Consider the following 22563-nt stretch of genomic DNA (forward strand, 5'->3'; position numbering starts at 1 on the left):
AAAAAAAAAAAAAAGAAATCATGTAAAAAGTGTGGATTGCAGAATCCAAACTCTTGATGCAGAATATCAGGCAAGCAAAATCTGCAAGCAAAATGGTGCTCTCTGAAGTGGTCTGGCATACGCTTCTTTCTTGAATGCTCTGGTCTGAATTAGCCAAACCCCTTTTCCTGAATGTTCCCCCAATTTCCCCCCCTCCAGACACGTGTTATTCTGTGGCCACCAAATGAACGCCCCCCCAGTCCCACCACCCCATCCCAGCAGGACTTTGTTAATTCATACTATCTGCAAATGTTTTGCTTTTTCAAGTTGGTACAGGTAGTCCTTGCTTAACAACCACAATGGGGACCAGAATTTCGGTTGCCAAGCAAACCCGACTCCTTTTTACGACCTTTTTTGCAGCGGTCGTTAAGCAAATCACTGCAGGCATTAAGTGAACCGCATGGTCGTTAAGCAAATCATGCAGTTCCCCGTTGATTTTGCTTGCCAGAAGCTGGCCGGGAAGGTAGAAAATGGCAACCACGTGACTGCAGGATGCTGCAATGGGCACAAATGCGAACTGGCTGCCAAGCGCCCAAACCGTGATCACATGACCAAAGGGATGCTGTGACAGTCATAAGCACAAGGACCGGTCATAAGTCGGTTTCTTCAGCACCGTCATTATTCTGAACCATCACTAAATGAATGGTAGTTAAGCGAGGACTGGCCCAAACTCCACTATTGCAGCTTTGCCTGCTGAAGCGTCGCCCCTTGAACGGACAGGTGGAGCCCTTCGCTGAAAAGAGGTGACTCGGGAAGACAAGGCCACTAACTTTGCTCTTTTATTGGATGGACCAAAAAAAACCGCAGCCTCACAGCCGAACGAAACCGGGAAAACGAGTGATGAGGCTCCCCATGCCGCAGTTGCTGGGCAAGAGCATTAAAAACTGCAAGGGGGAGAAGGGGGAGAAAAAGAGGGTGGCAGCTCACAATTGGGGTAACCGAGACAGAGCAACGGGCCAGGACAATGGGCAGGCCGATTCCCGGGTGCCGAGTAGGGTGGATGGGACGAGCACGTGTGTGCGAGAGATGGATGCTGTGTCCCCACTGCCCGAGTCTGTGCCTCTCGCAGAGGAGACGCCCCTTGCATCTAGAAGTCCCAGCTGCCTTGTCAACAAGCGGGGGTGGGCGGAGGAGAGAATCAGAATCATCACCGAATGGCGATCAAGCCGACATCCATGAGCTTCTGGATTTTCTGAGCAATGACGGGGTTTTTCAAGTGTCTGCAGAAAGGAGAGAAAGGGAACGGGGTCAGGACTCGGAAGAGAAGATCTGCAGCGAGATGGTTCCCTGCCTCACACAGCTCCTTCAGGAACCCCTTAGCCGTCTGGAACGCTTCAGAACCCAAAAGCGCAATCCGGGAGAGGCCGTGCAGCCACGTGGAAAGGAACACGCTGGAGCTGAATCCTTTTAACAGCCCCCAGCTACCTCCAATGGCAGGCCACGTGGCGAAGGCCGGCACTCAAGATCGTCTCCCAGGCTTTCCCACCCGCCCGCCCGCACTCACTCGCTGAGGGCCTGGGGGTCCTTCTGCATCTGTTCCAGGATCAGCCGCATTGCCGGATCACTCATGATCTGCTGCACCTCCGGATCAGCCATGGCGCGGCGCTTCACGTCCTCCGGGTTGTCGTTCCGATTGTACTGGGACATCAGGCAGCGCTGGTAGCCTTCTGCCGCTTCCTGCAGGGTTGTACCCAGGAGAATGACTTAGAGGACAGCTTCTTCCCACCTCGGAATCCTTGTCCAGTGTTGGGTTGAACAAGCAACATCCCCCAAATTTCCTAGCCCTTAACTATCATTTCTTGACGCAGCTGCCATGTGTGGGGGAAAGTGAGCCCTTATCCTTTGGGACTACAGAGGGGTGCGGAGCAACGGGAGCAAATCGGTGGCTTTCCAGTTGCTCCAGACTACAAATCCCAGCATTCCTCCTCACTGTCAGCTGCTCAGACTGTTGGGAGTTGTAATTCGACAGCACCAGCCAGGACCTCTTTCTTTTTTACATTCTCCCAGAATACAAAAATTCCCTTTGGGTCACCCGCTGAAGCTGACGAGCAGCTGCTAAGGACAAACACCCGGAGGCTGTCGCAAGGCTAATGCGTGGGGTCCGTGGCCGTAAGGGGAGGCTCGGAAACCTTTAAGAGAAACGGATACGTCCCAGAAGGGACGACGGGACGAGAAGCGTTACGAGTGACGGCTGAATGAGATCCTGAGGAATGCTGGCAGGCGGTCAAAGCAGCTTGCGTGTGGAAATTCCCCTTCCCCGCGATGGCATTCCATTGAGGCGAACTTCACCGGAAGGCCCTTTCTTCACAGCTGAGGGCAGGGGAGGCCGAAAGGGACAGGAAAGAGAAAACGTCCCCCGCCCCACACTTGTGCCATTCCTTGCCCCACCCTTTACCCTTCCTCTCCTGCAGTGGCGCGCCTGGCCAAGTCCGCACGTCATGAGCACTGATGGCGAGCAGGAGGGGGCCCCCATCCAGGGGGGAAAAGGCAGGCGTAATACTGAGTTGAGCAGCCATTCAAAGAGACACAGATCAGACCCGCCTTGACTTTGGGCTTTATCTGTCTGGGTTTTCCCACGCTTCTTCAGTTTGTTGGGATTTTCTGCCTAACGTAGCAGTACTAAAGCACTAGAGACCTACTCCTCGCCTCAGCGTGGTTCCTGGCTGTTAGGACACCGCACCTTGCAATTTGAGTCCAGCTCGAGCGCCTTCTGATAGACATCCATCGCCTTGGTGTAATCCTTCATCGCTTCCAGGGCCGCCGCTTTGCGCGTGTAGCCTTTGACTGCAAGCCAAGAACAAGCCGTCAGCCTCAGGACATGGGGCGGCGTCCCCTCCTGACTGCACTTCGCCCTTTCCCCTTAACTCAAGAGTCTTTCTTAAGGGAAACGAGCCACATGAATTGCACGACGGGCACCAACCTCTCCCACGCAGCGCGAGACCAGCCCAGCCCGATATGGCCCAAGTAGGGGCCCACCCAAAAGAGAAAATATGCTAGGTTTTAAGTCCCAAACGATGTTCAGGCAGTTCTGCTGAAGCACTCTAAATTGGATGCGGTTCACCAAAAGCAAAACCCGGGAAATTTAGAACTGAAACAAAATCCAGAGGATGCTAAGTGATTTTTGTGGGCAAGCCGGACAAAAACGGCGTGGGCTGCCTCCTGTCTCTCCTCCATCCTGTCCCTTCCGCTGCTGATGTCCTTCGGTCTGTGTCCAGAACAAAATCATTACATTCTGAATCTGGACAGAACGGGAAGGGCCAGAACCCATTTGCACAGCCCGGCTTTTATGTCCTGCCGTTCCCCACCGATCCCCAGAGCCAGCGCGCTCGAATCCATCTACTTACTGAATGTGGGTTCTAAACGAATGCATTCCTCGCAATCCTACGGAATGAAAAAGTTTTTTCAAGGTCAGAAAAGTTCAGGACTTTGTCTTTCTCCTCCACCTGGTCATTCTCTAATCGTCCTTATTTGACCGGGCTAGCCAACTCTTGTGAAGAGGGTGTTCTGACTCTCTTTTTGGATTGCGCAGGAACGAGAGGTTAGGTGTATGCCTCCAATTGAGACTTAAGAATTTTTAAATCGAGATGGGCAACCTGTTACAGGTAATCCTCGACTTATGACCATTCGTTTAGCAACCATTCGAAGTTACGATGGTGCTGATAAAAGTGACTTACGACCAGTCTTCGCACTTACAACTGTTGCAGTACGCCTGCGCTAACATGATCAAAATTCAGCCCCTCAGCAACTGGCATGTATTTACAACCGTTGCAGCATCTCAGGGTCACTTGACCACCTTTTGCGACCTTCCCAGCTGGCTTCCGACAGGTAAAGTCAATGGGGGAAGCCAGATTTGCTTAATGACCACATGATTCATTTAATGACCACAGTGATTTGCTTAATGACCATGGCAAAAAGGGTTGTACAATCGGGCATGACTCACTTAATGACCGCCTCACTTAGCAATGAAAATTCTGGTCCCAATTGTGGTCGTACGTCGAGGACTAGCTGTATTCTCCTGACATCTGACTGCAACTCCCATGATTCCTCATTACCGGGAATTTATAGGATGTGGGTGGGACAAGTTTATTTAGTGGCATCACAGAAGCTGAGCTGTCTCCACAGGGGATGATCAATTCACCAACCCTCCAAAAGCTTTCCAAGATTGCCATGGTGTGTCATGCAACCAGAGATGAGTAGAACAAAGGTTTAAAAGCCCCATTTTGGCTGATTCTCATTACGTAGATGACTTCAGCGCATCCCAAAATGGCCAGCGGGGAAGCCACATCCCACAGAGGTGAAGTGGTAAACTAGACTCGGGACTGGACCGGATAGCAGATGGTCCAGTAAACCGGCCTGGGCGAGAAGCATTCTGTGCAACTGAGAAAAGCAAGGTGCCAAGGGAAAGTGTTCTACCTCCTCCTGAGTTTTCTTGACATGCTGGTTTTCTACATGCAGAGATTACAAAAGAAATCAAAACAAGTAACTGCGGTTTCTCCACAAACCAAGTCTGCAGGTATGAAATGGGGAGAAGAGTAGAGGGCAATGCACCCCCGCAGGGAAATCTGTCTTCCAGAACTGCCCCCCTAATAAACTTGGGGAACTCAGGGTTCCTGCAGGAGAACGTGGCCCGAGATGCTCACCTTGAGCGCCAACTGGAACTCCAGCAGCTTGGTGTAGCAGGCCGCTCTGTTACTGTAAAGTTTGGCATCGTTAGGGTTACGCTTGATGGCTTCTGTGTAGTGCTTCATTGCTTGCGGATAGTCCCCTGCAGGAGAAAAGATCATCACTGGGTGCACGGAGCCTCCAGATTCCTAGGCAGTGTATCTTTGAATAACGACTGCTAGGGAAAAAAACGATGGGAGAAAGAGTAACTTTCCTGCTGCGCCTGGGGGCTTCCTAAGGAAGCAGGTGGACTGATATGGAGGAACAGACTGGATTTGGGGCCCAATTTGGGGTGGCATGTTTCTCCAGGAATCAATCCTGTAATCCCACGGTTAGCAATCCCATCTTCCTGCAGTGTGGGGGGAAGTCAGATCTTGCCAAATTCTGACCCAGCCATGCACAATCGGCAGAAGCTGCATTTTTAAACAGCTCTCTCACTGCTCACAAGAAAGCACGCCGCCTAATGGCATAGGAGGGCATTTCTCCCTCGGGAGGGGCAGAAATGGATTAAGTCCAGGAATCCTGTCCCCACAAAGCCTTTACATTGGGGCAGCACACCAAAGTGCCTAATGCAGCCCCCTCACCTTTCTGGAAGCATTCGTTGCCTTTGTTCTTCTCTTCCAGAGCCAGCTCAGGGTTGATGTATGCCTCCCTTTCTTGTTCTTTTAAGATTTTCTCAGCCTGGGGAGAAAGGAAGTTTAAACATTGTCTACCCAGGAACAAGCTCTGGTACAAAGCCGCAGCTGATGAGAAAAAGCTTTTTGGTGGAAAGTCCAGAAACTGACTGCTTCGTAGGCAGACTAAGTTATGCTGCCCCTCAGTGCAGTTTGTTGGGTTTTGTCCTAATTTGTCTTCCAGGGTATGTGTGGGTGTGAACGCCGCAGTGGGCAAGGTTGTGCTACCTTCTAGAGCCGTGTGTCTTACACTTTTTGCTCTCAGGACCCTCTTCCCCCTTTTAAAAACTATGGGGGACCCCAAAAGAGCTTTTGTTTGTATGGGCAGTATTTATTGATATTTAACCTGTTAAAAACTAAAATTGACGCATTCAATGCCACGACAGGTTCTCACGACTGTTTGATGGGATTTCAGTATTGTGTTATTTTTCAACATAGGCTGGCAAGTGATTTTGATTTTGAGGAGCCCTGGGAGGGTCACTTTAAGAAACGCTGCTTTGGAGCACCAATGGAATTCTTAAGGCATGTCCTTTTGATTTCTTCACTGCTTAAGCCCGTTTTAGTGGTTATATGATTGGTTCGGCCACTTCAAAAAGGCAGGAAAAGAGACCCACTGAGTTTGGCCAGAGAGGTTGGGGGTGTGTGTGACAAAAAGAGCTTGTGGGCTGCTCACCCCTGAGAGAAAGGATGGGGGCAGCTCCTTTACCACCACTGCCTTGGGCAGCCAGCCCAGTTAGATGAGGCAACGGTCTAATTCGGTGGCCTGATTCTGACGTAACAGCCCCCAGCTTGGCTTAGAGTGTTTTCTAAAGCCAGCCATTGTATAAGTAGTCCTTGCTAAACCACCACAACTGGGACCGGAATTTAGGTTGCTAAGTGAACCCGGACCCGATTTTATGACCATTTTTGTGGTGGTCGTTAAGCGAACCACGTGATTGTTAATCAAATCATGCGGTTCCCCATTGATTTTGCTTATCGGGAGCTGGCTGGGAAGGTAGAAAATGGTGATCATGTGACCACGAGACGCTGCAATGGTCATAAATGTGCGACGGTTGCCAAACGCCTGAATTGTGACCGCAGCAATGGTTTTAAGTGTAGGGACACTCAGAAGTTGTTTTCCAGCGCTGCTAAACAAATGGTCATTAAGTGAGGACTACCTGTAGCTGGTAAACCATGGCGTAAACCCAGCCAAATGCAGCTTCGTAAGAACCCAGGACTTAGTGCAGGGTGTGAACCCAGCCAAAGCAAGGGAGCATCCTTTATTCCTACAAATATTGGCTGTCAAAATAGCAAGAGGACATGGAATGGGCTGGCGCTGCTGGAGAGTGTAAAAATGGGAGCAAAAGCCCAGCTCTGCCACCAAACCACCAGAGCTTCAGAAGACTCGGAACGACATGCTTGCCTGTTGACACTTTTTCAACACATCTGGAGTGCGGTGCTCAGCCAGAGACTTGTTGTAAAACTGAATGGCTTCCTTGTACTTTTCTTCTTTGAAGTAGGAGTTCCCAATTCGGGCGTAAGCTCTAGATGCAATGACAGTAACAACAACTATCGTCATCCACGTATCTAGAATGAAGAGCTGAGAAGTCCTCAAGCAAGTGAAAATTCCTGCCCGCCTTCCCAGGCAGTTTTGTTCTGAGTGACAGGCCTGGAAGGCAGCACGATGGATGGCAAATTCCATAGGTAGTCCTCAACTTACGACCACAGTAGGCACTGGAAAACTCATCGTTAAGCAGTGTGGTCATTAAGTGAGGCGTCACATGACTGCACCTGGTTTTATGACTCTTTTTGCCACGGTCGTTAAGCGAATCACATGGCTCCCCATTGACTTCGCTTGTTGGAAGCTGTCTCGGAAGTTCGCAATTGGCAATCACATGACCCCAGACACTGCCACCACTGTAAATACATGCCGGTTGCTAAGTGCCTGGATTTTGATCACATGGCCAGGGGGACGCTGTGATAGTTGTAAGTGCGAGGACTAGTCGTAAGCCACTTTTTTTCAGCACTATCGTAACTTCAAACGGTCGCTAAACGAATGGTCGTAAGTCGAGGACTACCTGTACTCGGAAGCTTGAACCACAGGATAATAAATACACCTTTATGCACTCTATAGAGGAAGTGCTATACTTCAGGGATGCTGTTGAGCTGCTGGGCAACGAACAATAAAATTAATCCAAAGGCATTAATCCAACAGAGGAAGAGAATGGAAGGCGTCCCCATGTGAAAGCAACGTTAAGTAGGAGAACAGACCTCCCTTGGCTTGAAAGACTGGAGAACTGTTATCCATCTGAGCAGACCAAAAGAAGGTGAGATGAACTTTCCCTCCTGGGAGAGGCCACAGCTGACCGGCAGAGAACACGCCTGGCTCCCAGACGGTCCTTATCCCTGACACGGATACAAAACATCTTGTCCAGACGTTGCTGCGACTCATTAATAGGGCGAGTTGTCAGATTCTGATGTAAATCCTAAGCACACAGATCTCTTCAACCCATACTGGGAGCTAAGCCAGCTGGGTTTGTAGCAAAGCCTGGCAAGCGTTGAAACGTTCAAGAGGCAGGTTAAAAAAAACCTGGCCGCTCCAAGAAAGCTACCCCAGGAACACTCGCCACCTACTTGGCAATCTGTCGATAATCTTCCCGGTTCTCTCGCCCCACCTCGATGGCTTGTCCGCACAGTTCTCGGCACTTGTTGTAGTCTCCTTTCTCAAAATGCACCGCTGTAAGAGAAGGGAGGAGGGGAAGAAAAACACAACCGCACACGAAGGCGGGTGTGAAACTGGGAGAGCCACGTATGCCCCCACACCCAACGAGGATGGTTTGCAATGTCGATCTTCTCTCCACTGGCCGGATGAGACCGATGGGGTTTGCAATCCAACCCCTGGGTAGCCACGCAAAACCAATCCCTTGTTCTAACAAAACACCCTCCTCGCATGTATCAGGTTATCTTTGGGGTGCGCTTCTGGGTGAGGTGGATAGGTTAGGAAAAAATGGGGTTGGTCGGTGGTGGTACGCCATCGCGCCCACCCCCAGGAGGCCTGCCTGGTGCCTCTCCTTTTGCCCAGATTATCCTCCAAATAATAGATATACCCAGAAACAGAAAATCCAGATTTTTCTATTTCAATACTTTCGGGGTTTACCTCCTCTGTTATTTCCTAGGATTCAACAGTCTTAACTGGAGGTTATGGAAACAAGGACTGCTGTTGTTTAATCGCGCACAATTATCTCTCAAGGAATACGGCGCAATTCCCTACTTTAAGCTTCGTCTCCCCTGTGCCTTTTTAAACCTGTGAGCTTGCCCACCCCGCCCCCGGCCTGCCTCACCTGCTTGATTAGTAATGTAAGTCATGTTGGTGGGATCCAAATCCTTCGCTTTGTTGTAATGGTCCAAGGCCATTTCGAAGGCTTTCTTCTTGTAGGCCTCGTTCCCCAGTTCCTTCTCCTTCAGAGCCTGAAAGTCAGCAGAGGCCTCTTGATTAAGAATATTCTAGACTTGGTTGCCAGGAGATTCAACTCAAATTGTTGGTCCTAGCAAGGAATATCAGCTTTCCTTGCTTGGCCGCCCACTATTTGAGAATCGGGACTGAGATAGCTGAAAGATACCTCAGCACTTAGGAACTTGCTCCAGGATTTCAGATCAGCAGATATGGCTACCAACAAGTTCTAAGTGGCTTCCCTTCCCTTCCCCTCCACATCAAGGCCAGAGGCCAATACCTGCTTCTTGTTTTCCGGCAGATCTTCCTCCATGGGCTCTGCCTTGGGCTCCTTCTTGGGGGGTGGAGGCGGCGGGGGAGACATGGCTTCATCCTCGTCATCGGCGCTGGCCAAGTCAACTCCGAGCAGCACCCCAAGCGTTGTCATCACCCGGGGGTCCTTCAGTTTCCTGTTACACAGCAGGGAGGCAAAGGGGGTGAGAGGTCCGGCCTGAACGCTGCAGAACCAGCTCCTGATTTTGCCAGGCAAACAACGTCTCCCTGGACATGTTATTGGCAGGCTGACCCAGTGCACGAAGCCAAGGTTTGACTGGCAAAACCTGGCTACGTTTGTAAATCAGGGTCTGTGCATGCTCAGCCAACAGCTAAGACATTATGGCCTAGGGCAGTTTCCAATCAACCCTAAACTTCCAACAGGTTCCAAACTCTCCAACAGGTGGACTGGGCAGTTGAAGTCCACACATCTTCAAGTGGCCAAGGTTGAGAAACACTGGGCTACGGTAACATAATCCTGCAAGTCTGATTTTGCTCCGCTTTCTCTCTCTTTTACAACTGTATAAATTAGGGAAGTGACTGCCTGAAATGTCTGGGCACATTTTCTACATGTCTTGGACTTCATCTCTATTTTCTTTCTCATCTCTTTGGTGACGGCTCTCCCCTCTCTCCCTCGGGGCCATCCTCTTTACTCTCTACCCTGGGCTCGTCCGGTAACTTCTTCAGTTCTGGCACAAAGAGTCCAAGAGCCAATCAGGTGTGGTAGGAGAGTTCAAGTCCCGCCTTGGGCATGAAAGCCAGCTGGGTGCCCTTGGGCCAGTCGCTCTCTCTCAGCCCAAGAGCCATTCAGGCATGGTAGGAGAGTTCTAGTCCCACCTCAGGCATGAAAGCCGGCTGGGTGCCCTTGGGCCAGTCGCTCTCTCTCAGCCCAAGAGCCATTCAGGCATGGTAGGAGAGTTCTAGTCCCGCCTCAGGCATGAAAGCCGGCTGGGTGCCCTTGAGCCAGTCGCTCTCTCTCAGCCCAAGAGCCATTCAGGCATGGTAGGAGAGTTCTAGTCCCACCTCAGGCATGAAAGCCGGCTGGGTGCCCTTGGGCCAGTCGCTCTCTCTCAGCCCAAGAGCCATTCAGGCATGGTAGGAGAGTTCTAGTCCCGCCTTAGGCACAAAAGCCGGCTGGGTGCCCTTGGGCCAGTCGCTCTCTCTCAGCCCAAGAGCCATTCAGGCATGGTAGGAGAGTTCTAGTCCCGCCTTAGGCACAAAAGCCGGCTGGGTGCCCTTGGGCCAGTCGCTCTCTCTCAGCCCAAGAGCCATTCAGGCGTGGTAGGAGAGTTCTAGTCCCGCCTTAGGCACAAAAGCCGGCTGAGTGACCTTGGGCCAGTCGCTCTCTCTCAGCCCAAGAGCCAATCAGGCGTGGTAGGAGAGTTCTAGTCCCACCTCAGGCATGAAAGCCAGCTGGGTGACCTTGCGCCAGTCCCTCCCTCTCAGCCCAAGGGCCAATCAGGTGTGGTAGGAGAGTTCAAGTCCCGCCTTGGGCATGAAAGCCAGCTGGGTGACCTTGGGCCAGTCCCTGTCTCTCAGCCCAAGAGCCAATCAGGCGTAGTAGGAGAGTTCAAGTCCCGCCTTAGGCATGAAAGCCAGCTGGGTGACCTTGGGCCAGTCGCTCTCTCTCAGCCCAAGAGCCAATCAGGTGTGGTAGGAGAGTTCTAGTCCCGCCTTAGGCATGAAAGCCGGCTGGGTGCCCTTGGGCCAGTCGCTCTCTCTCAGCCCAAGAGCCATTCAGGCATGGTAGGAGAGTTCTAGTCCCGCCTTAGGCATGAAAGCCGGCTGGGTGCCCTTGGGCCAGTCGCTCTCTCTCAGCCCAAGAGCCATTCAGGCGTGGTAGGAGAGTTCTAGTCCCGCCTTAGGCATGAAAGCCGGCTGGGTGCCCTTGGGCCAGTCGCTCTCTCTCAGCCCAAGAGCCATTCAGGCGTGGTAGGAGAGTTCTAGTCCCGCCTTAGGCACAAAAGCCGGCTGGGTGCCCTTGGGCCAGTCGCTCTCTCTCAGCCCAAGAGCCATTCAGGCGTGGTAGGAGAGTTCTAGTCCCGCCTTAGGCACAAAAGCCGGCTGAGTGACCTTGGGCCAGTCGCTCTCTCTCAGCCCAAGAGCCAATCAGGCGTGGTAGGAGAGTTCTAGTCCCACCTCAGGCATGAAAGCCGGCTGGGTGACCTTGCGCCAGTCCCTCCCTCTCAGCCCAAGGGCCAATCAGGTGTGGTAGGAGAGTTCTAGTCCTGCCTTGGGCATGAAAGCCAGCTGGGCGACCTTGGGCCAGTCCCTCCCTCTCAGCCCGACTCAGTGCAAAGTAGACCAGCCTCCTCGTGGTGCACCCCAGGCAACGTGACTTGTCCCGGCTAAATAGCCTACACGTCTGGCTGCCGGACCTCACAAGGATTTCCCGGCAAGAAAAAAAGCAGCATGAACACCAAACTGCTATGCCATGCGATTTAAAAAAAAACCAAACCAGCACTCACGTTCCCAGCTCCGATGGCTTGTTGCGGAGCTGCTCAATCAGCTCTCTGTAACTTGGATCGCTGAGCAAGTTTCTGGTGCGAGGGTCGCTCTCCAGCTTCTGGTAGAGATTGGGCATGTTGAAAGGGTTCATGAGATTCCGTTCTGAGAGGATGGAGAAGGAAGAAAGGAATCAGCCTCCTTAGTAGGGACCTGCTGGGATGCCTCGGGCAGGCGGTGAACTTCCTGCCATGTTCAGCTTTAACCTGTCCCCCATCGGGGAGGAAACCCAAGTCTGCTGGAAACTGGTGGCCCCAAATTGGCAAAGCCAAGCCCTGAGGTTTTGACTGAGATGATCAATAAGGGCCAAGTTCCCTGCCAGATATGCCCTTCTTTAGCCAACATCACGATAGGGTCAGGCACCGGCCTGTGCCCTCTAAATATGGGGAGGAATAAATGATTGAGCTCTCCTCAGCACAACACCAAGGCAGATCACCTCTCCCAAAGAAGTCCCTTTTGCTTGTCTGACCGCCAAGATTTCTCCCCACAGCCCCTATCGTATTTCCTCTTCCCTGCCCCCCAACACAAGAAGCCGGATTTGCCGAGGACTAGATGTAACTGCTAATCAACGGCCATACTTCCTTTTACATAAGACCATTGTGCGGAAAGTGGCTATCCCTTGACCCTTCCCTTGGGGGAGAACGTGAGACAAGCGGGCCTATCATTTATCCAAGTCCTCTTCCTTAAAAAGGGCTCAACATTTTATAGCGATTTTTGAACTCCACGTGGCCTCGGACTGGGCATCTCCATGTATTTCACACATCCGTTTTTCATTCAATCCAAGGTGCTTTACACAGACCCCACCCAGTTTTTGGAGCAGGACCTCTGACATGCCAAAAGCGAATGTACCCTTTCATCATGGAAAGACTGCACACCCCTTCTTTGGACTATCACTCCTGCTTTTAAAAGAGACTGGCCGTTTATATTCCGTATCGCATCAACTGAAACGCAACACTAGCATAAGCCAGGGAGAGATCCAGATCCGGCTCTCCTCACCTGCCAGCCTGGACTCCATATTTTGCAGGCCTTCCTTCAACTGCGCGTTGCCTGGCTCGTGTTTCAGCCCTTCCGCATACGTCTTCTTAGCTTCCTCAAACCGGTTCAGGAATTCCAAGGCAGCTGCTTTTCGGGAATAGCCCTACAAGAGGAGGAACAGATCAGAGAAGGCAGAAGGCTCGTCCACAGAGAAACCAGAGGACTGGATTTCTTCAAAAGTGCAGGAGTCGCTTGTCCAGATGGCTAGGACTTGAGTTAAGGGCAGCTTTTGTTCTTCTGACCCACACTGATTTTTTAAAATATTTTTCAGCCTCTAAGAGACACCCGAGGAGGAAGGGAGCAAAATGATTGGCCTGTTTTGGGTGATTTTAAAAATTGCTAGGCAATTTTCTTTCCAGGAGGAGGGCAGCAGAAATAAGGCTGCTCATAAGTCACCCATCTTAGGGCCTGGCAGATGTTACAGTGCAATGGAAGGACTGCTACCTGGTTGGTCTTCAGCGTGACCAACCCCCCAAGTCACTCTGCTGTTGTTCCTCGCACCCCTGGAAGAAAACCTCCAGCTTCACCTGTTTCACCAACAGGGACCAAAAAGCCTGACCGTTTCTTTTATAACACTCTACTTCCGTACAGATTTTAATCATGAGGCATCGGAGAGAAACGTGTGCTTATAACCATAGATAAACACAGAATTTCCAAGCAACCACGCAGCAAAGCTTCTGCCAAAAGGGGAAGAAAGCCACACGGTCCGAGCGTGACTAGACAACAGTTCTCTAGGATTTTGACGAGGGTATCCATCGAGCAATACATAAAAACAGCAAGGACCGGACCCAAGACCTTTTGCACACAAACAAACATCCTACAAAGATCCAGTCCCAAAAGGTCTGCGTAGGCAGGCCAGAGGCAATCACACCACATCTGAATTGCAGCAGCCACCGAGCTCTGGGGAAGATTTAACCTCAAAATGTCCTGTACACCTTTCCGCCCATCATCTGAGGTCCTCTGACGGATCAGCAGACAGACCTTGACAGCCCATCCAATTTCTGGTTTGATGGCACACCCTGTTCAGGAGAGGAGAGGGGAGGAAGGGTCTCCCCTCTAGCGCAGCACGAAGCTGTCCAGCAGAGCTTGCGAACCAGGGGCCACATCTGAAACGTGTCTGCAACTTCAGCCAATGGCTGCTTGTTCAATAAATCATGGCTAAGCAAACTATGGTTTGTGGAAACCCAGTCCAATGTTTGGCACCTGCCCTCAGGATCAGGAGGAACTACCCCTCCCCTACCATAACGATAATTGAGGATGCTCCAAAAGCTACCGGCAACCGTCTTCTCACCTTGCCCCATTCTGGCTTCAGCTCTACGGTCTTACAAGCGTCTTCGAGGGCCTTCTGATACTCTCCTTTTTTGGCATAAGCAGCAGACCGATTGCTGTAGAGCACATGGTTAACGGAGTCCAGTTTGATGGCCTCCGAGTAGTGCTTGATTGCATCTGTGGTGTTGCCAGAGCTGAGGGCCTTGTTGCCTTTCTCTTTCAATTCATTCACCTGAAGAGAGAAAAGCAAAAAAAAAAAAAAAAGTTAAATCTGGATTACTTCCTCATCTCCCAAAGGTTAAGCGTGTAAGAGCAGCTGTGAGCTTGGATCAAGCCAAATATTCATTCAGGACACCCAATGGCTACAGACACATTCAAGAAGCATGGACAGGAAGATGATGGCCCTCTTCCACAATTGTTGCCCATAATGTTTGGGCAAGATATTTTGCTGCATGCTGTACCCGCTTTCTCCCTTGAGCGCAAACTCCCTAGCAGCCTTGTGCAGGAAATTTAAGATGCTGGAATCTGTGTCAGCTTTAAGATACCTATGCCCGAAGTTGCTTCCTTGAAACTACAAGACAGCAGAATCCATGTGAACTAAATCAAGATTTTAATACAGTACAGCATTTTAAGTCTTTAATGGCCACAGCACACACATAACATTGAGTTAAAGATTATTATGGCCGGAGACCAGCATAGGACACACATATAGGCGAGGAGGCGGCATGTAAGTAATTGTAAATTAATAGAGAGATACTCAGTTATGAGCATTCCTTGATTACAAATGTAGGGCCCAAGACTGAGAGTGTTTAGGGTAGAGGTGACCTCAAATCGGGCTGAAACTCCTGAAGCCATTAAACAGAGTTTGTATTATGAAACAGCCCAGGGATGCATCCTAGGCTCCACATCCAGAAAAACAAAACAGTAGTCCTCCAGATGTTGTTAAATTATAATTCTCTCTCCTCGCACCACTGGCCCTGTTAGCGGGGCTGCTAGGCACCGTAATTCAACTCTTGTTCTGAATCAGGCCCCTGGAACGACCGGTGTTTCCAGGAGGCCCTGTATTCTGCATGCTCAGAAGTCACTCAGGACCTTTAGATGGAATGAACAGAGAAACACTCGAGCTTCAAGGTTCATGGAAGAGAGCCACATTCTGTACCTACGTGCAGTAGTCATGTTTGCATCTTTTTCCCTCTAGGAAGAGATCTAGGGCGACTGAGGGGCCAATCTGCACCCAGGTATGAGTTTTTCTTCAAAGAGGCAGCACCACCCATTCACAGACCCCAAAGGAAGCCAAGCGGAGACCGCAGCACCTGCAGTCTGTATGCATTTGCAGCCCACAAACCATGGCATAAGTCATAAGGCAGCCCAGGTTCTCCCCAGAGGAAACAGCAAGCCGGAGGTAGCTTCCTCTGAGTCACAGCTCCATTCTGATAGGGACCAGCAGCTGAAATTAGAGATGGCCAAGAATAACCACCCTTTTGAGCAGTGACAAATGTTGCTGAGGCACACTCTGGAAGAATTCTGGGTGCTGTCTTTGCATTGCAGCTATGCAGGAAGATTGTTTTATCACAGGAACTGAGGAAGGGCAAAATGATACAAGCTGGACCAGGGTGAGATGCCTCCTCTCAAAGATGCCCATCACCCTGGCACATTTGGGGTGGAAGCAGGCCCCAGTGGTGCAGCTGGAGTCCAGCCCGGTTGCTATGGTATAAACCTTGACACAATCACACCCACTCGCCTGCCTTACAGGTCTGTTCTGTTTTTTCCTTTTTCTACTGGGAAGTCAGAGCTCACCAGCTTGCTCGTTTTCTGGCACCTTTATTTGAAAGGCTAATCGCTTCCTCCGTATATTTTCACACCAAGGCAGAAATGCAATTAGTAGGGTGGCCGGAAAGTTTTAACTAGTGGCCGGAGGTCAGATGGGGGCCACAGTTTTGAGTCAGGCTTGACCCAAAAAAGGAGATGGCATGTTTTGTGGGCCAGAGATTTCAGGTTCACACGTTTAGCAAAGGGCCTTCTTCAATAGAGACCTGAGAGGATTCACTGCTGGAGAGAGCAACCTGCTGTTTTAAATTAGCCTGGTTCACACGCTGTGTTGAGTCACAGTTTAGTTAACAGTTTACCGAATAAACCACACCTGGATTTGCACAATACATGGAATCATAAACCAGGATGCAAACATTGTAATGGTTTCATTTATGTAATTTGCTAAGCCAAAGCTGGGCTAAACTTAGCCAGATGTGCAAAGCTACCCTCGGTGAGAAGCTAGCTTAGTCAAGGTCTCTGCACAGAATGGAAACAGCCCTCCTGGATAGGGCGCCTTCACAAACATAAGCCGGAGAGGCCAGACGCTGAACGTGCAACGCAGCCTTTTGCATCCAAAACATTTGAATCCGTCCTTATCCTTTCTTCAGGAGAGTTTCGTAGCCAGGTCTTCCTCAATAGATGCCAAACATGCCGCAACGTGCAAGTTGGGATCGGCCCCTCTCTTCGTAAACAACTTAGCTCCAAAGAGCTGAAAGGCTTCGCTATGCCCTGTTTGAGCACTCTCCAGCACTTTGCTCCAGAGGCAGCATTTACAATCAAAGCACCTTCCTTCCCAAACGGCACTAGGCCTTAATCTGCCTTTGAAATCCAAATAGCTAGGCTCAAACAGCATGCTAAAACCAACAAAACCACATTATGACTGAGCCAATGTGTGGACCCTGACACATCCCAGAAAACCGCTTCGGATATGATCAATTGTCCTAAAGCACTCCGTTCATCTAGAAACATAGGAAAGGGCCTACAAGGAAGGAAGATCACAGACGATGCCAAGGGCTCAACTCCAAGCAACCTCGTCCACTTTGACTGAGATGCCCTCAGCAAATGTCCCCAAGGCAGAGTCTGTCTTCCTCCCCCACGTTTGCCTCAGTCCAGAACACACAAAATCACAGATCAAGCCCCACCATCAATGACAAAGCGAGTCACCTGTCAGACACCCTTCCCCACCCACCTCTTCTAGGCAGGCTTCTTCAGCCAGGTATCCTGGACTTGCAGCTCCCCTCGGTCCGAGGACATACTGGCCGGGGATGATGGGAGCCGTAGCCCAGTCTACAAAAGCATGGGCCCGAGCTTATAGTGGGCAAGATGGAGCCCCAGCAAATCACTAAGAAAGTTCAAAATCGATTATTGTAAGCATTAATGCGGACAGGGTTCCGGCCAAGGGGTGGTTTTAAGAGGGCGCATCCGCACATCCTGGCGCTCCCTAACCCTGCAACTGAAACCTTACTTAACCGGGATCCTCCCGGGCGTCCGGCTAACCTGCTGCTTCTGCCTGGCCATTAACCCAAGAAAGGCAGGTGGGGAAGGTGGGCTTGTGAGACCTTCAAACCCATCATGCCCATTACTGTGGGCAGCTGGGTGGCCAGGACAGCTGGGCATGATGGGTATGCTCATTACTTCGGACAAGGTTGGTGGGCCACGCTGGCTGGGGATGATGGGAGCCCAACCCTTCCAAGTGCGCCACGTTGGAGAACGCGGGTGCCGACCCGCGCTACCCATGATGCATTGCAAGCTCACCCTCCTTTCCTCGAGGCTGCCCCCCACTCAGCCTTTGATCCCCCCTCCCTTCCCATGATGCTTTGCACACATGTAGCCCTCCTTCAGCCGCTCAGATCCTCGGGACGAGCCCCCCACCCGACTTCCCGTGGTCCTCTGAACCTGCAGGCCCATTTAGACCTGCTCTCCCTCCTGGGGGGGCGGGAAACGTGCTTTTCCCAGAATCCTCTGCGGAAGGTAAAGGACCGTCTCCCCCCAAGACCCCCCTCCGCATTGACCTCCACCTTCCCGTGAGCCCTTGCGCCTAGAAAGCAGCCCTTCCCCTCTCTCCCACCTTCTCCATGGCGTCGGGCAAATCTCAGTGCCGCCACCGCCTCCTCTACTTAAGCTTTTCCCGTCTCACTCTCCTTCTCCTTCCTGCGCCCGCCTTTCCCCTTTTCCCACCCCGCCTTCTGGAACCTGCTAGAATGCTCCCGCCCCCGCGTCCCGATTGGCTCCCGCCTTGCGCGCGGACGCGCCCGCCTCGCGCCTTCCGAAGGGCTCATTGGTGGGAGAAAAGAGGGTGGGCTTTAATCCTTCTTTTTCTCTCCACCTTCTCCATCTCCCTGCGGGCACGTCCCCCGCGACTCGCGGATTGGTTGTCCATCGCAGCGCTCCCTCAGCCATTGGCTCGCGCCGCTTGACGGGCTTTTCTACAAAGGTTTTGCGAGAGTCCGCGCTGGGCTTCTATTGGGAAGAATTCCAAACGTCATCAGAGCCCCAGGCCAATAGCGAGACGGCTTGTTTTTTTTCTCCTTCTTTCGATGATTCTCATTGGCTTTCCGGATTTCTCCGTGTGGAGCCGCTTTAAAAAGTAGTGACGTCATATCCATTCTGATTTTTTTTTTTCCCCTCTATCATTTGAAGAGGCGGAAGTATATTTTTTTTGTCCTCTAAGTTTTGGAAGTTATGATTCGGTCTGGTCCTGACATGCTCTTCTCCATGTTTTTAATTTTTTCCCCAGTAGCTTTGTAAAATATTTTCTCAGACTTTTAAAAAGTTGAATATATAAGTTTGCATTTCTGTAATATCACAAAATAGGTAACAGTTGCACCATGAATAGCTGTGGGGCTTGATTGCATTTTTTCAAAAAGCCTTACAACTCCCTTGCCCCCTCCCCCACCGGCCTGCCAGCTGCTGGGATTGTGGAAACTGAAGTGCCCTGCTTGGGAAAGCCACTGGAGGCTTTCGTGGAGTGTGTCCTAATTGATCCAGTGGGAATATGGTATAGGACACGGGATTCTTGAATTTATACCCTGATTTAATGTTGTTGTTTGTTCGTTCAGTCGCTTCCGACTCTTCGTGACTTCGTGGACCAGCCCATGCCAGAGCTTCCTGTCGGTCGTCAACACCCCCAGCTCCCCCAGGGACGAGTCCGTCACCTCCAGAATATCATCCATCCACCTTGCCCTTGGTCGGCCCCTCTTCCTTTTGCCTTCCACTCTCCCTAGCATCAGCATCTTCTCCAGGGTGTCCTGTCTTCTCATTATGTGACCAAAGTATTTCAGTTTGGCCTTTAATATCATTCCCTCAAGTGAGCAGTCTGGCTTTATTTCCTGGAGTATGGACTGGTTCGATCTTCTTGCAGTCCAAGGCACTCTCAGGATTTTCCTCCAACACCACAGTTCAAAAGCATCGATCTTCCTTCTCTCAGCCTTCCTTATGGTCCAGCTCTCGCAGCCATATCTTACTACAGGGAACACCATTGCTTTAACTATGCGGACCTTTGTTGTCAGTGTGATGTTTCTGCTCTTAACTATTTTATCGAGATTTGTCATTGCTCTGATTTAATACCCTGATTTAATGTTCTGATTTTACCCTGATTTAATGCTCTGATTATAGCCTGATTTAATGCTCTGATTATAGCCTGATTTAATATCCTAATGATACCTTGATTTTATGCCCTGATTATACCCCGATTTAATATTCTGATTATACCCTGATTTTATACTCTATCTTGATTTAATGCCCTGTTTATACCCTGATTTCATACCCTGATTATATACCCTGATTTAATGCCCTAATTATACCCTGATTTTATACTCTGATAATACCTTAATTTAATGCCTTGATTATACCCTGATTTCATGCCCTGTTTATACCCTGATTTCATGCCCTGATTATATACCCTGATTTAATGCCCTAATTATACCCTGATTTTATACTCTGATAATACCTTAATTTAATGCCTTGATTATACCCTGATTTCATGCCCTGTTTATACCCTGATTTCATGCCCTGATTATATACTCTCAGCAGCTTGCATAGAATATAAAACAGATAAAACAACCGCGGTGTCAAACTCCATAAAAATTATAAAAACAAACAACGGCCAAACATAAAAATACGAACAATGTCTTCCGTCTTTAAAGGCAATTGAAATATCAGCAAGGAGGGGGCCCACCCGACCCCAACTGGGAGGCTGTTTCCCCCCATCAGCGCCACCCCTGCAAAGCAGCAACTTCTCATCCCTCCAAAGCTCCTGAAAATGTGAGATCAATACCACGTTCTCCCCGTTATGTATCTATATCTATTTAATTCTACTCCGGCTACCTTTTTATTCAGAAGCAGTGGACGCTTCTGAGACCAACGAAACCACCTTTTATACTATAGAATCAGTATTAACTGTTTTTCCAGTTAATCCAAAGAGGCTTGCTATGACAAACAGTAGCTCTCCTGAGTTTCCGAGAGAGAAAATATGGTATTTTCCATTTTTGGCTCCCTTATTCTTTTTGAAACCAGAACTGCCATCTGGACATCTGCGCTTCAAACGTGTTTTTTACCACCGAAATCTGAAACCTTCAGTGATGTTCCTCCTGGTTAGCATGTTTAATTTTTGACTTAATAGCAAGCCCATTTATTTAAACCAAATGCAGTTTTCAGTTTTTAAAAAGGGAATGGCCTTATTCCACACTATGTGGAGCTATGTTCTATTTTGAGAGGCTTGGAGGCGATCATTTGAAAAAGAGAAGCGCTTTTTGGATTGCAGAGTGGGAAATATGTCTGGAAGTGAGGAAGGTAGTTCATGCGGTGGCATAAAATGTGCAGAAGATCAGACTGTAGGAGGGGTTAAGGCTGGGCTGTTAATCTCCTAACTGCTTTTAATTTGCACACTTCATTGGCCCTTCTGACAATTTGCATGCCTAATTGGCTTCCCAAGGATTGGGATATGTAAATGGGTTCTAATGTCTAGTAAAATAATTTAGTAGGAAATAAACCTTAATCAGCATCGTTTCATACTCTCTCTGCTTCTCTGAGGATGAACATCTTGAGGCAGGCATGAGAAAGCCGCCATTCTCCAGATAGGAAAAAACAACAATCCCAGCCAGCCTGGTCAATCATAATGGAGGCTGGGAAATGTAGTTCAACCATAACTGGAAAGCTACAGACTCCCCACTCCTGATTTAAATCCTGTAAACTGGATTATATCTCGACATGACCTCGTAATTCTACCTAGATTTATTTGGAAATAAATTTAAATAAGAGTATGGGGAAATTAGCTCCTCTGTTGCATGCTTGTGTGTCTGCATATCTTCTTTGAAAGTCGTCTGACCACTGGGTAAATGCACATAACATTGCCTCGCACAGAGTATCAATGCCTTTTTGTTTTGGAACAAAGCATGCCAGCTTCTGTTTTCTATTTATTTGTTTGTTTATTTATCTATCTAATTTATCCCCGCCGATCTCCTCCCGTCGGAGGCCTCTGGGCGGTTTACAACAAGTGATTAAAACCATCAGAATAATACAAAAAATAAAATACTATAAAAATACTATAAATAGAAATAAAAGTAAAGAATAAAAAATCCAAGCGATGAAACATCTAAAACAGTCCAAGTGTGGGAGGAATGGTCTATAACAACCATCGCCATGTAACTCTATTCCCCTCTCCACCCCAAGCAAGGCGGCAGAACCAGGTCTCCAGACTCCGCCGAAAGGCCAGGAGCGATGGGGCCAATCTCACCTCCGGGGGCAGCATGTTCCACAGGGCAGGAGCTACTGCAGAGAAGGCCCACCTCCTGGACCCCGCCAGATGAAATTCTCTTACAGACGGAGTCCGCAGCGTGCCCTCTCTGCATGATCGGGTGGGACGGGCTGATGAAACGGGGAAGAGGCAGTCCCTCAGGTAACCCAGTCCCATGCCATGTAGGGCTTTAAAGGTGATAACCAACACCTTGAATTGGACCCAGAAGCAAACTGGTACCCAACGCAGCTCGTGCAGCAGTGGTGTTACATGTGCCCTTCTGGGGGCACCAAAAACAGCTCACGCAGCTGCATTCTGGACCAGCTGAAGCTTCCGGATACTTTCAAGGGTAGCCCCATGTAGAGCGCATTGCAATAGTCTATCTGAGAGATAACAAGGGCGTGAGTGACTGTTCGAAGGGCCTCCTGGTCCAGGAAGGGGTGTAACTGGTGCACAGCACGTAGCTGCACAAAGGCTCTCCTGGCCACGGCTGCCACCTGCTCTTTGAGCAGGAGCCGTGAGTCCAGGAGGGCCCCCAAGTTACGCACCGGGTCTGTCTGGGGCAGTGCAACCCCATCCAGAGCCAGAGATGTTAATGTCCCGGATACAGAAGAACCATTAACCCAGCCCACTCGGTCTTACCAGGGTTCAGTTGAAGCCTGTTGTTCCCCATCCAGGCCCCCACAGCCCCCACTCGGAGAGGGTGGTCACCGCATCACTTATTTCACCCGGGATGGAGATATACAATTGAGTATCATCAGCATACTGATGATACCTCATCCCATGGTGACGGATGATCTCACCCAGCGGTTTCATGTAGATGTTAAAAAGGAGAGGGGAGAGTACTGATCCCTGTGGCACCACACAAAGAAGGGGCCGTGGGGCCGATCTCTCCTCCCCTATCAACACCGACTGGGATCGGCCCTGGAGGAAGCAGGTGAACCAGCGTAAGACTACGCCGCCCACCCCCAACTCCCTGAGCCGCCCCAGAAGGATACCATGGTCGATGGTATCGAAAGCCACTGAGAGATCAAGGAGAGCAAGGATGGATGCACTGCCTCCATCCCGCTCCCGCCAGAGATCATCCATAAATG

The 22563-nt window shown here is 50.2% G+C and overlaps 1 protein-coding gene across 2 annotated transcripts; it reads right to left on the minus strand.

Moving 5' to 3' along the window:
* Positions 1 to 805: 805 nt before the first annotated feature.
* Positions 806 to 17922, minus strand: STIP1 (stress induced phosphoprotein 1). Of its 2 annotated transcripts, none has more exons than XM_063316598.1 (14): positions 17804 to 17922; positions 13949 to 14158; positions 12619 to 12760; positions 11586 to 11727; positions 9086 to 9254; positions 8696 to 8822; positions 7989 to 8091; positions 6778 to 6898; positions 5286 to 5382; positions 4680 to 4804; positions 3384 to 3420; positions 2720 to 2823; positions 1544 to 1716; positions 806 to 1259 (listed from the first exon to the last, which is right to left on the minus strand). In XM_063316598.1, exons 1-14 carry the CDS (start codon positions 17810 to 17812, stop codon positions 1187 to 1189), a joined length of 1632 nt encoding a protein of 543 aa, XP_063172668.1. In that variant the 5' UTR covers positions 17813 to 17922; the 3' UTR covers positions 806 to 1186. The 2 variants fall into 2 exon arrangements, with proteins under 2 accessions (XP_063172668.1, XP_063172667.1); XM_063316597.1 differs by lacking the exon at positions 17804 to 17922 and adding an exon at positions 17632 to 17658.
* Positions 17923 to 22563: the final 4641 nt, after the last annotated feature.

This window comes from Candoia aspera, chromosome 17 (assembly GCF_035149785.1).
Source record: "Candoia aspera isolate rCanAsp1 chromosome 17, rCanAsp1.hap2, whole genome shotgun sequence".
NCBI lineage: Eukaryota > Metazoa > Chordata > Lepidosauria > Squamata > Boidae > Candoia > Candoia aspera.

What these genes read in the sequence shown, in the direction of transcription:
- STIP1 (XM_063316597.1), bottom strand. An exon ending in GATTATCGACAGATTGCCAA is followed by an intron (nt 6,899 to 7,988) that starts GTAGGTGGCGAG and finishes CATTGCATCTAG; the next exon opens with AGCTTACGCCCGAATTGGGA. An exon ending in AGTTCCAGTTGGCGCTCAAG is followed by an intron (nt 3,421 to 4,679) that starts GTGAGCATCTCG and finishes TTCATTCCGTAG; the next exon opens with GATTGCGAGGAATGCATTCG.